At 39.4% G+C, this 18151-nt stretch overlaps 1 protein-coding gene across 4 annotated transcripts in view; it reads right to left on the bottom strand.

Annotated features, from left to right (window-relative positions):
- Positions 1 to 17602, bottom strand: part of Mios (meiosis regulator for oocyte development) — a 38846-nt gene extending 21244 nt beyond the window's left edge. The window contains exons 1-5 of one of the 4 annotated variants that reach the window (XM_055612777.1): positions 17442 to 17602; positions 14901 to 15025; positions 7136 to 7192; positions 2544 to 3874; positions 2168 to 2266 (exon numbers count right to left, since the gene is read on the bottom strand). In XM_055612777.1, coding sequence (XP_055468752.1) covers positions 2168 to 2266; positions 2544 to 3834 — 1390 coding nt within the window. In that variant the 5' untranslated portion in view covers positions 3835 to 3874; positions 7136 to 7192; positions 14901 to 15025; positions 17442 to 17602. Of the gene's footprint in view, positions 1 to 2167; positions 2267 to 2543; positions 3875 to 7135; positions 7193 to 14900; positions 15026 to 16932; positions 17422 to 17441 lie in introns of those variants that run through there. The other 3 variants (XM_055612779.1, XM_055612776.1, XM_055612778.1) reach the window with 3 other exon arrangements.
- Between the last annotated feature and the right edge of the window lie 549 nt (positions 17603 to 18151).

The raw sequence follows: 18151 nt of genomic DNA, 5'->3' as shown, positions 1-18151 counted from the left end.
GCATGATATATAATACAAAAATGAAAAACTATATTCACTGAATCTGGTATTGTCCATATTAATAGAATCAATATTTTATTAATGTATGTGATAAAATAATACTTTATTAGAATACTTTGGTTTTAAGAAAACAAAAACACATAATCTTAGCTATTTTACTCCTTTAAGTCAATTTGAACAAGCTTCTAGATCAGTTACACTTTTTTTAAGTATAAACAAAATTTCATTCTGTTGAATGAAAAGCTGATCAGCCTTCTTATATACAACCTTCTGCCATATTAAAAAAGACAGGAATTGAGGTGGGAGAAATGGCCTTAAGCAGTTAAGACCTATATACAAGCCTGACAACCCTGAGTCCCATCCCCCAGAATTCACATAAAAGGCTTTCATCCCCCAGATGAAAGGCTGTAATCCAGCATGGGAGATGTGAGGTGGAAAGAGGAAACTCATCACAGCCTGGGGGACTTGAGTATAAAGTTCATGAGCAGTCAGAGACCCTCCCCCAGCAAAGCAGATGGCTAGAACAGACTCCCCAAAGTTGTCTTCTGGCCTCCACATGTGCACAATAGCATGTACATGCCCTTTCTCACACATACACACAATAAAGAACAGAGTTACTATCTACAATGCTGTGAACATGGCTTTTCCAATCAGCATTTAAACATGCTTAGTCTTACACGAAACCGAAACCAAAGCAACAACAGTCCTCCCTCCATTCCAGGTTAGCTCCTGCTGCTAGTTACCATTGTATCCTCCCTTGTTCAACTTATGTGTTCAATTATTTATAATCGATGATTTCACTTCGTACTATTTAGTTGGTTTACTTCATTGGACCTAACATGTGAAGTGACTTCTTCCCTTGTCTACATGAATACACGGTTCCCATGTTTCTTCCATCCCACCACCATTCTCCCCTTTCTGCTCTTACTCTGAACAATTTTATCCATCCCATAAAGCATCAGTATTTTTAATATACTGCTCTCTTGTTATAGTCCTCCTATACTCTGGACTCTTATTTCATTGCTCAATACTATGAATTTTATCAACTTAGTACTTAATTCCTGTGAGTACTTAAACTCACAAATCATGATATATTCCTGCCTGTCTTTTAACTTTTGTTAATAAATAAGGCAGTTTCTCATTAAACTTGCTCACTTTATTTCTTATGATAAAGGTTACTTTTGCTGGTATACTTTTAATGGGAAAACGCCAAAATGAAATAAATCTGAAGCTATCCATTTATCCTTCAGCACTGTGCATCAAAATAATTTCTAAGTCTTCAAAAAGAAAGTCTACTATAACAGAAGCAGGAGCTTTAACTGAAATGTTAAGCCTACTCTAAAAAAACATGTTATGCATTCTGTGTTATTTGTAACATAACAAAGCAAGTCCTATAAAGAAAATCTACTTTCTGACATGGCTTTAACTAAATAATGTGAATTATTTTTTTAAAACTGGATGGGGGTACAAATAGGCTAATCAAATGTAGGGGCTGAATTCTAAGAGACAACATAACATTATCACAATTCCAATACAAAGAGTAAGAACAACTACTTAAAGCAGCTAGTCTTAAAGGTGTTTTGTTTTGTTTGTTTTAGTTTTTGTTTTTTATTTTCTTGGAGGTTATTTTATTCTTAGTTTAGCAATTTAAAACTTAGACTAATTTATCAACCAACTGATTCCTTCACTTACTCATCAAGGATTTCCAGGTATTCTCCAAGTTAGGCCAAATTTTATGTTATAACATAGTCCTTATGAAAGTATTTGGGAAGCAAAATAATAGGAATCTTCTTCAATTAGTAATCTTTTTAGTCTTTAAAAAACAAGATGCTGAGATAAAAGAGTAACAATCAGCATCTTATAAATGAATTTGTATGGTACTTCTCTTAAAGTGGGTCTTCAAATAAATAGCACAGAATCATAAATAGGTTTATGAAAGGTCTATGTACATCAAAGAATCAAAGTTCCTTCCATAAAACAGTCCACATATAAATACACTCAATGTACCTAACAATTCACTAAAATATACAATCAGAAAGCCAAGAGGGATAACAGATAATTGTGTACACAGTCCTGAAATAATCTTACCTTTAATCAAATAGGGATCAAGTAAGAGTAGTACAGAAGTTATAAAAGTATTTGAAATATAAAACAGAAATTTTCTTACCCAAAGATGATTTTACTATTGATTTAATTCCCGCATAAACCAGTGATCCTTTGTTGCCTGGAGATTTTTGATCCATATCTTCTGTATACTGCTTCATAAGTATTTAAATGCATAGGAAATACTGGTGATTATACATAATAAAATATTTCAGAGTTAAAACTATTTTAATTAGGAACCAATTCATAATAAGAATCTACACAAATAAGATAGTTTTATTTACTGACCACCTTTCTTGCCCGTATTCTACAAACTAAAACTTTCAACAGTTTTAAACAATTTTACCTCAGAAATTTAGATTATATATAATTTGTATGATTATAAAACATTTAGCATGTTTACCCAATTTGCCTCAAAAAGTTAACATGACAAAGGATATAGTGCAGAGTATACCAGAGTGACTTGAGCTGTGGGTCTTCATTTCCAGCTAAAATGTGGTTTCTCCATACCTGTTCTGTATCAAGTCCATACCTTGATAAAGCCCGAAGGCGCATTTTTGTTGCTATATCTTTTTCTAATGAATTATCACTTTCTTCTTCTGCACATTCATACAAATGACGACCACAAGCCCACATTAAAGACGTAATTGGGCTCCAGGCAAGGGATATTCTTTCAAATACAGTGAAGTCAGACATTGTTCGGTTGGGAGTCACAACTATCATGCGATTTTGACTCGTTGGATGCCATGCAAAGGAAGCAATGTAATTATCACAAGGCTGCACACTTCTTTCAATTATTGTGGGTTCAGTTTCATCCCCAATGGGAGTGGGTGTATGCTGCATATCATACAGCCTAATAATATTACTATCCCTTGTTAAAGTAGCAAGCAGGCCCGTCCTAGTTGGACACCATGCTACTTTTGTCAAGGGCTTTGGTTGTTCAGTCAAAGTCAAAACTGGCTTCTCAAACTTTCTAAGATCCCATATTGCAACCTGACCTTCATAGAAGGAAGCAACACGATCATGGAAGTATGGGTCTACTGTCACTCCTTGAACAGCTTTTGTATTTACAAACATCTTCTGGCTTGTGTTCCGAAGATCAAATATGGCTAGGTTGCGATGCATGCCAGCAAGAAGAAGTTTCTGGTCTCGTGGAAGCCAACAAAGAGATAGACAAGCATCATTTTGCCCTAACTCATACAGTGGTTTCGTTACTAATGTTGTTTCAGCTTCACCTGCTGAAAGTCTCACTTTTTCCATGGGAACAATATCAGGAGTATACTTGCTACAGATATCCCATATTAGAACTGAAAAGTCAGCTCTGTGTTTGTCTAGACCAGCAGCAAGCCAATTACTATCCAGTGGATTCCATGCAAGGGTATTGCATTGTCGAGCATGTTTTGGAACAAATTCTTTTCCTATCAAGTCTTTAAACTTAGAGTTATGATCTTGACCAAGACTTGTAAGTACAACTCGGCCATTTGCTTGTCCAACTGCTAGAAGACATTCAGGATCATAATTGAGATACCACGCAACACATTTCATATAGGGTGTATCCGAATTTATTGACAGTAATGTAGCTGCAGAGTCTTCAGATAAGCGTAATGATCCAGCTTTGAGTTCTGAATTCACGGCTGATTCCACATGATAAAGGCTCAGTTCTGAGTCACATACAACAAATCTATCAACCTGGTGTGGTGCCCACAAAATATCAGGCTTGGTACCGCTCATGTTTATTAACGAGCTCAGAAAGTCCAGTCAGGTCCATTCACTGAAAGTGTTAAAAAAAAAAAAAATAAGAGGTTTAAAGTATCAACAAAACACAATCTATAGGTTGAATTCTCTACACAAGTGCCTTCTTTTTCTCTATATTTGTATTTTTTCTCCACCTACAGATTCAAGGTAATATTCATTTGTTTAAAAATAGTGAAAGAAGAGTAAAAGTAAAGTGATCTAGTAGAGATCTGAGATTCCTATCCCAGCTTTATTTCCCATGATGAATTACTTTAATTGTACAGTTACTAGGACCTTCAAATTAACCTTGAGTTATAATAACTTCACTATGATGAGTAAATTAGTAAGTACCATACCCACAATGGAGGAAAACTTAAAACCAGTATGAATCATGATCCTAAGCAATGGTTAGAGCAGCATTTAGTGGAACCCCTATGGTAAATGTTCTATGCGCTAATAGGGGAATTCCTAGCCACAGACAGCAACTGAGCACTAGTTAACTCACTAACATTTTATTAATTTAACTAAATGTGTGATATATAATGAACAACACAAATCTGAAGTGTACTCTCATGCTAGAACATTAGTTTCTTCAAATTTTCAACAATAAGAACCAGGCAGAATAAAAACTGGAATGTACAAAGGAGACATAAGACTTATATACTAAATTTAGAACGATTTTCTCATCTACTCAATAATAAAGTTATTTAGATTAGTAAGTCCCAAAATTCACTCTTTCATGGACCCCTTATAATGTTATCAAATAGTCTCTTTAAAATGATTTTTTAAATCTAAACATCACCTTTATTTTCATAAGTAGTTTCAGCAACCTTGAGAATAGTGTGTTAATTATATTTTAATATATGCTAACATAAATATATTATTAAATGTACTTGATTGTGTTTCATCTAAAAATCATCTGTTTATGATCAGCAGTACATATGTAACACTTACTTTGGGAAAATGAGTTGAGTGATTTATTTATTAAATGAGTTCAGAGGCTCTTAGTTTTCAACTCTATAAGCCTACATAGTTTTTGACTAAAACTCAAATAGTTAAAAAAGAAAAAGATCTTGTTTGAAAAGATAAGACTATATGCAAATATTAAGTGCTTCCAAAAAGCTGGCAAAAATAGTTTAGATACAAAATTAACAAAACATTTATAAATCTCACTGCAACTATATTTGTACAACCAAATTCTTAGAAGGTAAACAGTCTACCTACATCTACTGCAAGAATCAGGTACAGAGACTAACATACATTCCTAACAAAGATGTATTTTGATAAATTTTCAACTCAAACACAATTGTTTTAACTCTTGATCTTGCAAACATTTTTAGACACAAATTCTCAATATAGAATTTCATAGACTCACAACACATTTATTTAACTTTAAAAAGATTTTTATTTTTAATTATGTGTATATGTGCATGTCTGAGTGTTTATACACATTAGTGCAGTGCCTTTAGAGGCCAGGAAACGGTGCTGGCTCCCCTGAAGAAGGGACAAGTTGTTTTGAGCCACCTGATGTGGGTGCTGGAAACTGAATGCATGTCCTCTGTGTGATCAGTGTTCTTAACTGCTGAGCCATCTTTCCTGCTCTCATATAATTTAGATGACTAGAAAAAAACATTTAGAAAGTCTCATAAATGGCTTTATTTTCTTCTTTAACACTTCTGAAGCTTAGGATTAGTCATTTCAATTTTAACCTTAATATTACTTTTAATTCATTTACTTCCTTTTCCACTTTGTTGTTTTCCTTTCCTTAATCCTAGATTATCTCAATTATTTACATCTTTCCCTCCTAGACTCAGGGTATTACAATGAAGGTATTCTCAAGACTCTATAGGCTAACTACGAGAAATCAAGGTACATATACTTTCTAGACTGTGGTACTAACTGAACAATTCATCTTTCCACTATGATTCTTTAAAAGTCAAATTATCTTTGTGTCATGCGTAGTGTGAGCATGTATGGTTTATGTGTGTGTTTGTGTGTACAAGTGAGTACACACAATGCAAACATGTGGGCCATAAGTCATGTGAGATGTGTTCTTCTATCACCTTATTTTTTTAATATAATGCTTTCATCAATTATTTTGAGAATTCCATATAAAAACCTAATTTGAATATATTTACTCTTCCTTCTAACTCCTCCCAAATTCTTGTCCTAGTTTTCAAGATAATCCACCCAGTTCAATTTACACATTTTATTTTTTGAGGCAAGGTCCCTTACTGAATTTGGAGCTCACTGATTGGGCAACACTAGTTGGCCAACAAACCCAAGGGATCCTCCTACTGAATTTGCCTCTCCAGTGCTGAAATTATAGGTGTACATCACCAAGCCCAGTTTTTCACACAGCTTCTGAGGATCCAACTTATGTCTTCTTGAGTGTACACTGAGTCAGCTCCCCATACCAGAATAATTATTGTATAACACAAGCATCCAGTTTACACAATTAACAAATCTGTAAATACCTTCAGCATCTACCAGTAGCTCTGACCTCCGGGCATACACTACTTGCTGTGTTTTAGCTACACTGTTTTTCTTTTTAGTTCTTGGAATTCACTCCTTTCCCCAGTCACCTTATCTTTGCAAATAATGTTCTCCCTAGCTAACGCTCTTCACTCTTGGCCTCAACTTTTATGTTCTTCGTTCTCATTGACTAGTACTCTTTCTCTTTAAAACATGCATCTGAGTCTCTTCCACTAGATTAGGTCTTCCAAGACAAAACATGAACTATCTTGCTTCCACCGTACTTCTAGTGCACAGCACACAACCAGACACTTAGTGGATTGTTACTATTTGCATAGCGAATGCATATGTTCAAGGGGTCCGTGAACACTTTTCACAACTGTTATTTTAAAGTTTATGGTTTCCTCATATTTCTACCTTTTCCTACCTCAGAAGAATCAACATTTCTTTTTTGTAGTAGAACCTGACTCTACGCTAAGAACAAAGCTGTTATAGTTGGTTCTAGAGATGGGAGGCCCAAAAGTAAGTAAGACATCCTAACAGAATTCATTCTGATACGTTCTATTCTGTTTATTCTGCATCTGTTTATTTAGCACCTTGTATGTTCTGGGTACTGTTCTTAACTCTGAGAATACAGTGATAGACAGGGGCAGATAAAATATTTTTCTAAGAAAGCTGCATACTAATGAACAGACACATACAATAGGGTTTGAAAACTGAAAAACAAGGGAGGCAAATCACATAATATGAATCATCTAAGACAGAAAAAGAAAAAACAAAAAACAAACAACTAGATGCCACCTAGAATGAGAGATGACCATACCTAGATTCTCACAAATATAGGAAGCTTCTTAAACATGTCGAGATTCTTGCTATGTCCCTGGAAAAAAACAGAAAAGAAAAATTGAATACTTTAGGATTCCATGCTATAATCTTACTCCTCATCTAAATTAAATATGGTTATAAAAACAAAACACCTTAGATTCCACGTAGAAAAGTCCAATTCAAAAATGCAATTCAAAAGTGTTCCTGTAAGCTAGGTGCGATGGTATAAACCTGTGATCCTGGCATTTGTGAGGTGAAGGTAAGTAGATCAAGAGTTCAGAGTCAACCTCAGACACATGAAATCCTGTCTCAAAAAACAATAAGGTTGGGATCCAAGATGGAGACGAGCGTGCACAGTTTCTGATTGCAGAGGAGCTAAAGCGCCTGAGTTGGTGAGTGGAAGGACTACTGAAGCGAGGGAAATGACTGTGAGGCTTTCTAAACGAGAGGGAACATCGCACGAGGTGAGAACTTTGGTCTCAGGTCACCCGTGGACTTGTTTGGGGAAGGAGAGAAACGATCATTTGATCTCCTGGCACTCCCCTTTTTCGGGCCTTGGCACAGCCGGATCAACAAGATTCTCAGCTCAGAGCTCATTGCCTGGGGAAAGTGGCGGCAGAAGCAGGGCTCCTGGCCCCTCAGCAGCAGCTGCCAGCTATACCTGCTCTGGAGTCCCGTATCCATGGCGCCATCCTCCCTGTGTCCCAGGTCTGCAAGTGGCCATACCGACTCTGCAGGGTTTCCCAGCCACTGACAGTATGGCCCGCCCAAACCCTCAGTGACAGATAATAGGCTATATAGCTATCAAAGTCAAGCAGACCTGACAAACAAGATAGGCACACCAGGCGCCGGGCCTCCCAGGTCTGGAGAGCACAGTGGAGGCCCCTAGGACTTCCCAGAAGTCATCTGGACCAGCATCCCTGTCTCCAGCTGCAGCTAGACTTCCTAACCTGGCGGCTACAGCAGCACTGAACTGGTGGAGCCTGTCAGTCCTCCTGCAAGCAGGGCCAAACCAGAAAGTAGAGAGCCTGAATAATTCGATCCTTGCCGATGTGACCTGCTTGAGAATGAGTGCACCCTTGAGTGTCTGCAGAGCCCCAGATCCAGGCATCTAAACTAGCAGCCAGGCATCGGGCCCCTCCCACCCACACACCCACTGTGGGAAACAGAGGGACTCTTGGGACATCGAAGCCCTGCTCTGTGGAGTTAAGGCCGATAAACGCTGGAAACTGCACCGAGACTATCACCGGCACCTGCTACATCTACAGCACATGCACAAGTAACCTAGAAGCCTGCAACCCTCCCACACACTCAAGGGTCCAGCATTCTCTATCATTCTGTCCCTTGAGGCACACTTCCACGCACATTTCCACACATTTCTACACCCGCAGCCGCATTTGTAACTTCTGCGCCCTCGGACTTTCCTCCCACAGGTACAGCTGAAGCATCAACAAACATGCTGAGGCCAAGGGACCTCTCTCAGCTTCCTGAAGAACTCTCCAGACGCCAGAGAGAGACAGTACCAGTCTGAACTGCAGAATCCAGGAACAAACAGGGAAGGTTGCAGATAAGCCAATGGCCAGGGGTCAGTGAAAGAACATCCAACATAAATCAGGACATCATGGCTTCACCAGCAACCCCCAAAATTGATGGATACTCCAGTTCATAGGAAGCACAGGAAAATTACTTTAAAGCTATGCTTACCCCATTATTTGAGGCACATAAAGAGGAAACAAACAAATCTCTCAGAACAATAGCCATACAAATACTGACAACTGAAGAGGAAATGAACAAATCTATCAAAGATTTGGCCAATCAAATGGAGGCAAAAAAAGAGGAAATGAACAAAATACTCAAAGAAACACAGGCAAATATTGCCAAACAAATAGACACAAGTAGAGACACAATTAGTGACATATAGAGAGGAAATGAACAACAACAAAAAAAAAAAAAAATAGGCACCATCGTAGAGAGACAGGAATCCATATTCAAACATATAAAGGAAATGGTGCAAGGCATGAAAACAGAATTAGAATCAATAAAGAAAACACAAACTGAGAAAACCCTGGAGCTAGAGAACTTAGAGAAAAGATCAGGAACCACAAAGGTTAGCATCACCAACAGAATACAAGAGATGGAAGACAGAATCTCAGGTGCTGAAGATACACTTACAGAAAATGATACTTCTCTAAAAAAAAAAAAAAGCAAAATTAGAAAAGTCCCAAAAATATCCAAGAAATCAAGGATGCCATGAAAAAACAAAATCTACGAATAATAGGAATTGAAAAAGAAGACTCCAGGCTCCCAAGATCCAGAAAATATTTTCTAGAAAATCATAGAAGAAAAGTTTCTCAACTTAAAGAAAGAGATGTCCATAAATATACAAGAGGCCTACAGAACAACAAATAGACTAGACCAGAAAAGAAACACATCACATCACATCATAGTCAAAACACTAAATCTACAGAACAAAGAAAAGATACTAAAAGCAGCAAGGGAAAAAGGCCAAGTAACATATGAAGGTAGACCTATCAGAATCACACCGGGCTTCTCATGAGAAACTATGAAAGCCAGAAGGGACTGGGCAGATGTCATGCAGACTTTAAGAGTCCATAGATACCAACCCAAACTACTATACCCTGCAAAGCTTTCAATCAACATAGATGGAGAAAACAAAATATTCCATGACAAACTAAATTTAAGCAATATCTACACAGCAAACCAACCCTACAGGAGATACTAGAAGGAAAACTCCAATCCAACGAAAACAACTATACCCAAGAAAACACAGCATACAGATAATATCCCAACAAAAATTAAAAGAAAACAAGCAATGAATCACAGTAAGACCACTAACTCCACAATAAAAGGAACTAACATTCATTGGTCACTATTATCAATCAACATCAATGGATACAACTCTGCAATAAAAAGACACAATAACAGAACGGGTGCAAAAACAGGATCCAACATACTGCTGTATCCCGTAAACACACCTCTGCAACAAAGATAAACACTATCACAGAGTAAAGGGCTGGAAAAATGTTTTTCAAGCAAATGGACCCAGAAAACAAGCTGGGGTAGCTATCATAATATCTAATAAAATAGACTTTCAACCAAAATTTATCAAAAACACTACATTCTCAAAGGAAAAATCCACCAAGAGGACATCACAATTCTGAACATCTATGCCCCAAATACAAGAGTGCCTACATCCATAAAGGAAACATTATTAAAGCTTAAATCACACATCGATCCCAACACCTTAATAGTGGGAGAATTCAACACACTTTCACCAAGGGAGAGATCATCTAGAGAGAAGCCAAATAGGGAAATAAAGGCACATACAGAGGTCCTAAATCAAATGGACCTAATAGATGTCTACAGAACTTTCCACCCTAACTCAAAAGAGTATACCTTCTTTTCAGCCCCTCATGGAACCTTCTCCAAAATTGACCATATAGTTGGTCACAAAGCAAGCCTCAACAGATACAAGAAGATTGAAATAATCCCCTATATTGTATCTGACCACCATGGACTTAAAGCTGGACCTCAACAACAATGGAATTAGCAAAAAGCCTACAACAACATGGAAACTGGACAAGTTCCTGCTCAATGACAGCTAGGTTAAGGAAGAAATAAAGAAATTAAAGACTTCCTAGAATTCAATGAAAATGAAGGCACAACAAACATTTATGGGACACAATGAAAGCAGTGCTCAGAGGAAAATTCATAGCACTAAATGCCTTCAAGAAGAAATTTGTGACATCTCATACAAGCAACTTAATGGCCCAACTGAAACCCAAGAAAAAAAAGAAGCAAATACACCCAAGAGGAGCAGACAGCTAGAAATAATCAAACTCAGGGCTGAACTCAATCAATTAGAAACAAATAAAACTACTCAAAGAATCAATGAAACCAAGAGCTGGTTCTTTGAGAAAATCAACAAGATAGACAAACCTTTGGCCAAACTAACTAAAAGGCAGAGAGAAACTATCCAAATCAGCAAAATCAGAAATGAAAAGGGAGACATAACTACAGTCACCGAGGAAATCCAAACAATCATTAGGTTGTACTACAAAAGCCTATATGCCACAAAATTTGAAAATCTAGAAGAAATGGGCAATTTTCTTGATAGATTCAATCTACCAATATTAAGTAAAGCTCAGGTAAAAAGATTGAATAGACCTACATCCCCCAAGGAAATAGAAGCAGTCATTAACAGTCTCCCCTCCAAAAAAAGCCCTACGCCAGATGGATTCAGTGCAGAATTCTATCAGACCTTCAAAGAAGAGCTAACTCCAATTCTCTTTAAACTATTCCACAAAGTAGAAACAGAAGGAACATTACCAAAATCATTCTATGAAGCCACAATCACCTTGCTACCTAAACCACACAAAGACCCAACAAAAAAAGAGAACTTCAGACCTATACATCTCTTATATTAATGCAAAAATATTCAATAAAATACTTGCAAACAGAATCCAAGAACACAACAAAGATATCATCCACCATGACCAAGTAGGCTTCATCTCAGGCATGCAAGGGTGGTTCAACATACGGAAATCCATCAATGTAATCCACCACATAAACAAACTGAAGAAGAAAAACCACATGATCATCTCCTTAGATGCCGAAAAAGCATTTGACAAAATCCAACACCCATTCATGTTTAAAGTCTTGGAAGATCAGGGATACAAGGCACATACCTAAACATAGTAAAGGCAATATACAGCAAGCCTATAGCCAATATCAAACTCAATGGAGAGAAACTTAAATCAATCCCACTGAAATCAGGGACAAGGCAAGGCTGCCCACTCTCTCCATATCTCTTCCACATAGTACTTGAAGTCCTAGCTAACGCAATAAGACAACTAAAGGAGATCAAGGGGATACAAATCGGAAGGGAAGAGGTGAAAGTTTCACTATTCACAAATGATATGATAGTATACATGAGAGATCCAAAAATTCTACCACAGAACTCCTTCAGCTAATAAACACCTTCAGCAAAGGGGCTGGATACAAAATCAACTCAAAAAATTCAGAAGCCCTCCTGTATACCAAAGACAAAAGGGACGAGAAAGAAATCAGGGAAACAACACCCTTCACAATAGCCACTAATAACATAAAGTACCTTGGGGTGACTCTGACCAAGCAAGTGAAAGACCTGTTTGAAAAAAACTTCAAGTCTCTGAAGAAGAAATTGAAGAAGATATCAGAAGATGGAAAGATCTCCCATGCTCATGGATTGGTAGGATTAACACTGTAAAAATGGCCATCCTGCCAAAAGCAATCTACAGATTCAATGCAATTCCCATCAAAATACCAACTCAATTCTTTACAGACCTTGAAAAAAAGATTCTCAGCTTCATATGGAGAAGCAAAAAAACCCAGAATCTCCAAAACGATCCTGTACAACAACAGATCATCTGGAGGTCTCTCCATTCCTGACCTCAAGCTGTACTACAGAGCAATAGTAATAAAAACTGCATGGTATTGGCATAGAAATAGAAAGGAGGACCAATGGAACCAAATAGAAGACCCAGAAATAAACCCACACACCTATGAATATTTGATTTGTGACAAAGAAGCCAAAACAATTCAATGGAAAAAAAGACAGCATCTTCAACAAATGGTGCTGGTCCAACTGGATGTCTACATGCAGAAAAATGAAAATAGATTCATATTTATCACCCTGCACAAAACTAAAGTCCAAGTGGATCAAAGACCTCAACAGAAAACCAGATACTCTCAATCAGTTAGAAGAAAAAGTGGGGAAGAGCCTAGAACTCATTGGCACAGGAGAGAACTTCCTGAACAGAACACCAACAGGCTCTAAGAGCAACAACTGATAAATGGGACCTCATGAAACTTAAAAGCTTCTATAAAACAAAATACACTGTTATTAGAACAAAATGACAGCCTACGGTCTGGGAAAGGATCTTCACCAACTTTATATCTGACAGAGGGCTGATATCCAGAATATATAAAGAACTAAAGAAGTTAAAAAGCAATAAATCAAGCAATCCAATTAAAAAATGGGGAATGGAGCTAAACAGAGAATTCTCTGCAGAGGAATACAGAATTGCAGAGAAACACTTAAAGAGATGCTCAACGTCATTAGCCATCAGAGAGATGCAAATCAAAATGACCCTGAGATTTCACCTTACACCCATCAAAATGGCAAAGGTTAAAAACTCAAGTGACAACACATGCTGGAGAGGTTGTGGAGAAAGGGGGAACCCTCCTCCATTGCTGGTGGGAATGTAAACTCGTACAACCACTTTGGAAATCAATCTGGTGCTTCCTCAAGACCCAGCTATACCACTCCTAGCATATATCCAAAATTTGCTCAAGTACACAAGGACGTTTGCTCAACCATGTTTGTAGCAGCTTTATTTGTAATAGCCAGAACCTGGAAACAACCCAGATGTCAATCAATGGAGGGATGGATACAGAAATTGTGGTATTTTTACACAATGGAATATTACTCAGCAATTAAAAATGAGGAAATCATGGAATTAGAAGGCAAATGGTGGGATCTAGAAAAGATCATTTTGAGTGAGGTATCCCAGAAGGAGAAAGACACACATGGTATATACTCACTTATTTAGACCTATAAGATATGATAAACATAATGAAATCTATACATCTAAAGAAGATAAACAAGAAAGAAGACCCGGAGTAAGATGATCAATCCTCACTTAGAAAGACAAATGGGATGGGCATTGGATGTAGGTGAAAACAATAACAGGACAGGAGCCTACCACAGAGGGCCTCTGAAAGACTCTACCTAGCAGTGTATCAACACAGATACTGAGACTCATAACCAAACCTTCGACAGAGTGCAGGGAATCATATGAAAGAAGGGGGAGTTCATAAGACCTGGAGAGGATAGGACCTCCACAAGGACCAAATATATCTGGGTATAGGGGTCTTATATTAGACTGTTTCTCCAACCATGGCAGCTCAGTAACCAAGTGGGTTTCCTTAGTAAGGGAAACAGGGACTATTTCTGCCATGAACTCAATGGCAGGCTCTTTGACCTCCCCACCCCCCCAAGGGAAGAGCAGCCCTGCTAGGCCACAGAGGAAGACTTTGCAGCCCGTCCTGAAGATACCTGATAAAACAGGGTCAGATGAAAGGGAAGGAGGTCCCCCCTATCAGTGGACTTGGAAAGGGACAGCAAGGAGATGAGGGAGGGAGAGTGGGATTGGGAGGGAAATGAGGGAGTGGGATACAGCTGGGATACAGAGTTAATAAAATGTAACTAATAATAAAAATAAATTTAAAAAAAAACAATAATGTTACTCTATGTGATGGTTAGTTTTAACTGCCAATTTAACCTAGTCCAGAAGCACCTGATCAATCTCAGTGAAGGACTGTGTAGATCAGGTTAGCATGTGCACCTGTCTATAGGGGATTGATCTTGACTATATTAAATGAAGGAGGAAGACCAATCTATTGTGGGTGGTACTATTCCAGTGGGCAAGGGGATCCTGAACTGTCTGAATGGAGAAAGCTAGCTGAGCAGTTGGTATGCACACTAAAATGATGGACTATATCCTGGAAATGTAAACTAAAATAAACTCGCCTCCCTGAAGGTGCTTCTGTCAAAATATTTTATCACAGCAACAGACATAAAACTAAGACATTGTAATGTTAACATTTTGATTTACTTGATACTCAGTGAAGAACCAATCAGCATTCCTGATGTTATACTTGTAAAATACTATTACCACCCACAAAATTATGACACTAACAATGAAATCACATAACTTTTGAGTTAAAAAAGAACTAATAAATCCTCATTTCTTGAGGGGCTGGAGACAGGAACAGAAGTTTCAGTTCTTGTCAGGTCTGTCAACTTCCAAGTTAGACCGGTGCCCTGTGCAAAAGAAAAATGTCAAGAAGAGAGCTTTAAACTGCAGCAGTTCTAAATGGAGCTGGAGGCTTATGCTACTGCATAGGCTGGTTGCACATTACAAAGATGGCCCTGGAAAAAGCAGTCTGTCTATAACCATCCTGTTAAGAGTTATAACACACAATACAGGTGGGTTCTTACTCATTAACATACAAAAAAGGAATCTGGAGAAGAGCTAACAAATAAACAAATAAAGACTCAGAAATTCTTCAACCACTAATTAGCTTAGACCCTTACAAGTCCCTAATACTTGGGTAAAAGCTATATAACTTCCACCTCACGAAGTTCTATCATCAAAGATGATGAGTTCTCCGCTTAAAACAGATGTTGGTGTCCCTACTATTTTTCAACCACTCCTGGAAGTGAATGCTTTCAGTAGAGGAATTTTAATTCAGAAAATGGTTGCTCTGGCAAGAGATCACATCCAAAGATCTTATAGATCTGTGTGATCCAGATGAAATATATATACACCTTTAATCTAGGAGACAGAAGCAAACAGATCTGAGTTCAAGGCCAGTCTGGTACAAAGCAAGTTTCAGGGAAAGAAAAGCCTTGATCCAGGAGTGGTAGTACATGCCTTTAATCCCAAACAACAAAGGTAAAGTTAATTTGTAGAAAGGAAGCACCTATGTTTGGAAGTGATGTCTATTCGAGTGGCAGAAATAGAGATGAAATCAGAGAAGATTTAACAGAATAGGATCAACTCTCATGAGATGAGAACACAAAGGGAAGCTAATTAATGGGCAATGCACAGAGAGAGATTTACTGGGACAGTAACAGACAGGTTGTAGAGAGAGAACTCAGATGAAGACCGAATGAGCCAAAGAATGAGAAGGAGCCAAGGGATTAGAGCAGACTGCTGGAGTTAGTTTGAAGCCAAGCAGAGCAATTCAAGGGTAGAGAGAAAAGCCAGATTGAATAAATCAGCTGGGAGAGGAGTTTGTGCCTGAACAACTGAATTGAACCAGCCAGCCCAGGGCTCAGTAAGAAAGGGTGAGCTTATTAAGCAAGAAGCCTCAGGTTGAAAACATTCCAGGCCTACATTGGACTGTATGGAGTCTAGATGCTACTAGGACTAGGCCTAGGTTAGCAGACAAAACAAATTAGCCTCCAAGACAAGAACTGTAACAAGCAAATAAAAGTTCCTTTACAGCTTTCAGATGCTGGAGACGGCAAAATCTGTGGAAGAGATAAGAGCTGGCAACAATTTAGGTCCTCACCTTCAAGGGTTTTTTTAGTTTTTTGTTTTTTGGATTTTTTTTTCCTGTTTTTTGTTTTTGTTTTTTCAAGACAGGTTTCTCTGTGTAGCTTTGGCTGTCCTGTACTCATTTTGTAGGACAGACTGGCCTTGAACTCACAGAGATAAGCCTGCCTCTGCCTCTCCACGTGCTGGGATTAAGGTTGTGCGTCACCACGCTCTGCCACCTTCAAGTTTAATAAGAATTCATTTCCTGTCAATAGTTCTCAGTACATGAAAACCAAAGACTCTCTGTTTACCACTAGGACATCCATAACACTTAAAACAAACAAACAAACGAACAAACGAACACGGCGAGCCACAACCTGTCGTTCTCTATCAGGCACATTCCAAATGTAAAAAATGAAATTTAGACTATCTTTTAACTTAACCTGTCAAATCAAAAAATAATTTTTAAAAAATACAACCAACGTCAAAAAATTACTATATATATATATATATATATATATATATATATATTTACAATTTTTGTATTAAACATTGGGAATCTAGTCTGTACTTCACACTTAAAACGCATCTCAACCCCACGTGTCTATCGGACACAAGTGCAATATACTATAATAACGCAAAAAATACAAGTACATGCTTTCTGGGTTTGGCTGCACTTCCTTACCACGCTAAATCGCCGTACGACAGCAGGTTCAAGAAATCTGCAGCACTACCAACTCCAAGAGGCACTGCACACATCTAAATTGTCGTTAAAATATGGTTATCCGAAACAGCCAGCAAGAGTCATCTGCCTGAGCAAACGCACAGAGGCTTCGTTCGTCCCCGGGAACGTGTAACATTCGTGTGGGTACCGAACGCAGCTCGCGGGGTGACAGGCCCTTTAACAAGGATTTAGGAGGGCACAACGGGAACCCATCATTGTTATTCCGGGTACAGCAGGAATCTGACCGCGGCCCCCACGTTCCAGACACCAGACTGAGCAGCCCGGCCAAGGGGGACGCGGCTCCGCACGGCCGCCCGGAGGACGGCGGCCACGCGGCCGCCCCAAGGCTCCACACGAGGCCCGCCAGCCGCCTGGCCGGGACGCCGCCCGCGGGCGAGGCTCCGAGGAAGCGGCCGCGGCCGCCACCCCGGGCCTCACGCCGACACTCGCTCCGGGCCGCACTCACTGACCTGCCGCCGCCGCACAGCCGTTTCCGGCCTGCAAGCCGCCCCTCCCGCCGCGGGAGCCCGGCGCGGGCAAAGATGGCCGCCGAAGCGCCGGCGGTGACCCGGGCCACCCGCGGGGCCCACGACCACAACACCCCGGCGGCCTCGGAAGCCGACCTCCACGCCGCGAGCCCCGCCTACCCAGCGCCCGGAGCCGCCCCGGGGCGGGGTCACCGCGCAGAGACCCCGCCTTTCCCCCCCGAGTGCCCCGCCCACCGCAGGCCCCGCCCTCGAGTCCTGCGGCTTTCGTCACCGCCTGTGGGCGGGGCCACAGCCTAGAGTTCCCTCCTCGTTCGCTAGCGCTGGGTGCAGCGAGGGCCCTACCCTGGAAACCTGGAAGCTTTAACCCCTAATTCTTTAACTCTGCTTCCAGGGAGTTTGATTGCTTCTCAGAAGCCAGATAGCATGATCAAGCCCGTGCACGCACTTTGACTCATTTTAATTTCCACTGAAAAGTAATGACGGGGGATGTAACAGAAAATTCAGGATTTGGGGCTCATGCTTAGAGTCATCCTTTGGTTATTCCCAAAACAGGTCATGAACTCTAAGGACCTACTCAGACGGTGTTGAAAACTTGGGATACAGGAATGAGTAAAAAAAAAAACATGATCCCCACAGGAAACAGGACAGAAGAGTGATGGCTTTTTAAAGCTAATTTAAAAGTTAGTAGGAAA

Source organism: Psammomys obesus, unplaced genomic scaffold, assembly GCF_907164565.1.
Source record: "Psammomys obesus unplaced genomic scaffold, mPsaObe1.curated_primary_1811, whole genome shotgun sequence".
Classification (NCBI taxonomy): Eukaryota; Metazoa; Chordata; class Mammalia; order Rodentia; family Muridae; genus Psammomys; species Psammomys obesus.
The sequence above is the reverse complement of the archived record's forward strand: the minus strand, read 5'-3'. Positions and strand labels throughout refer to the sequence as shown.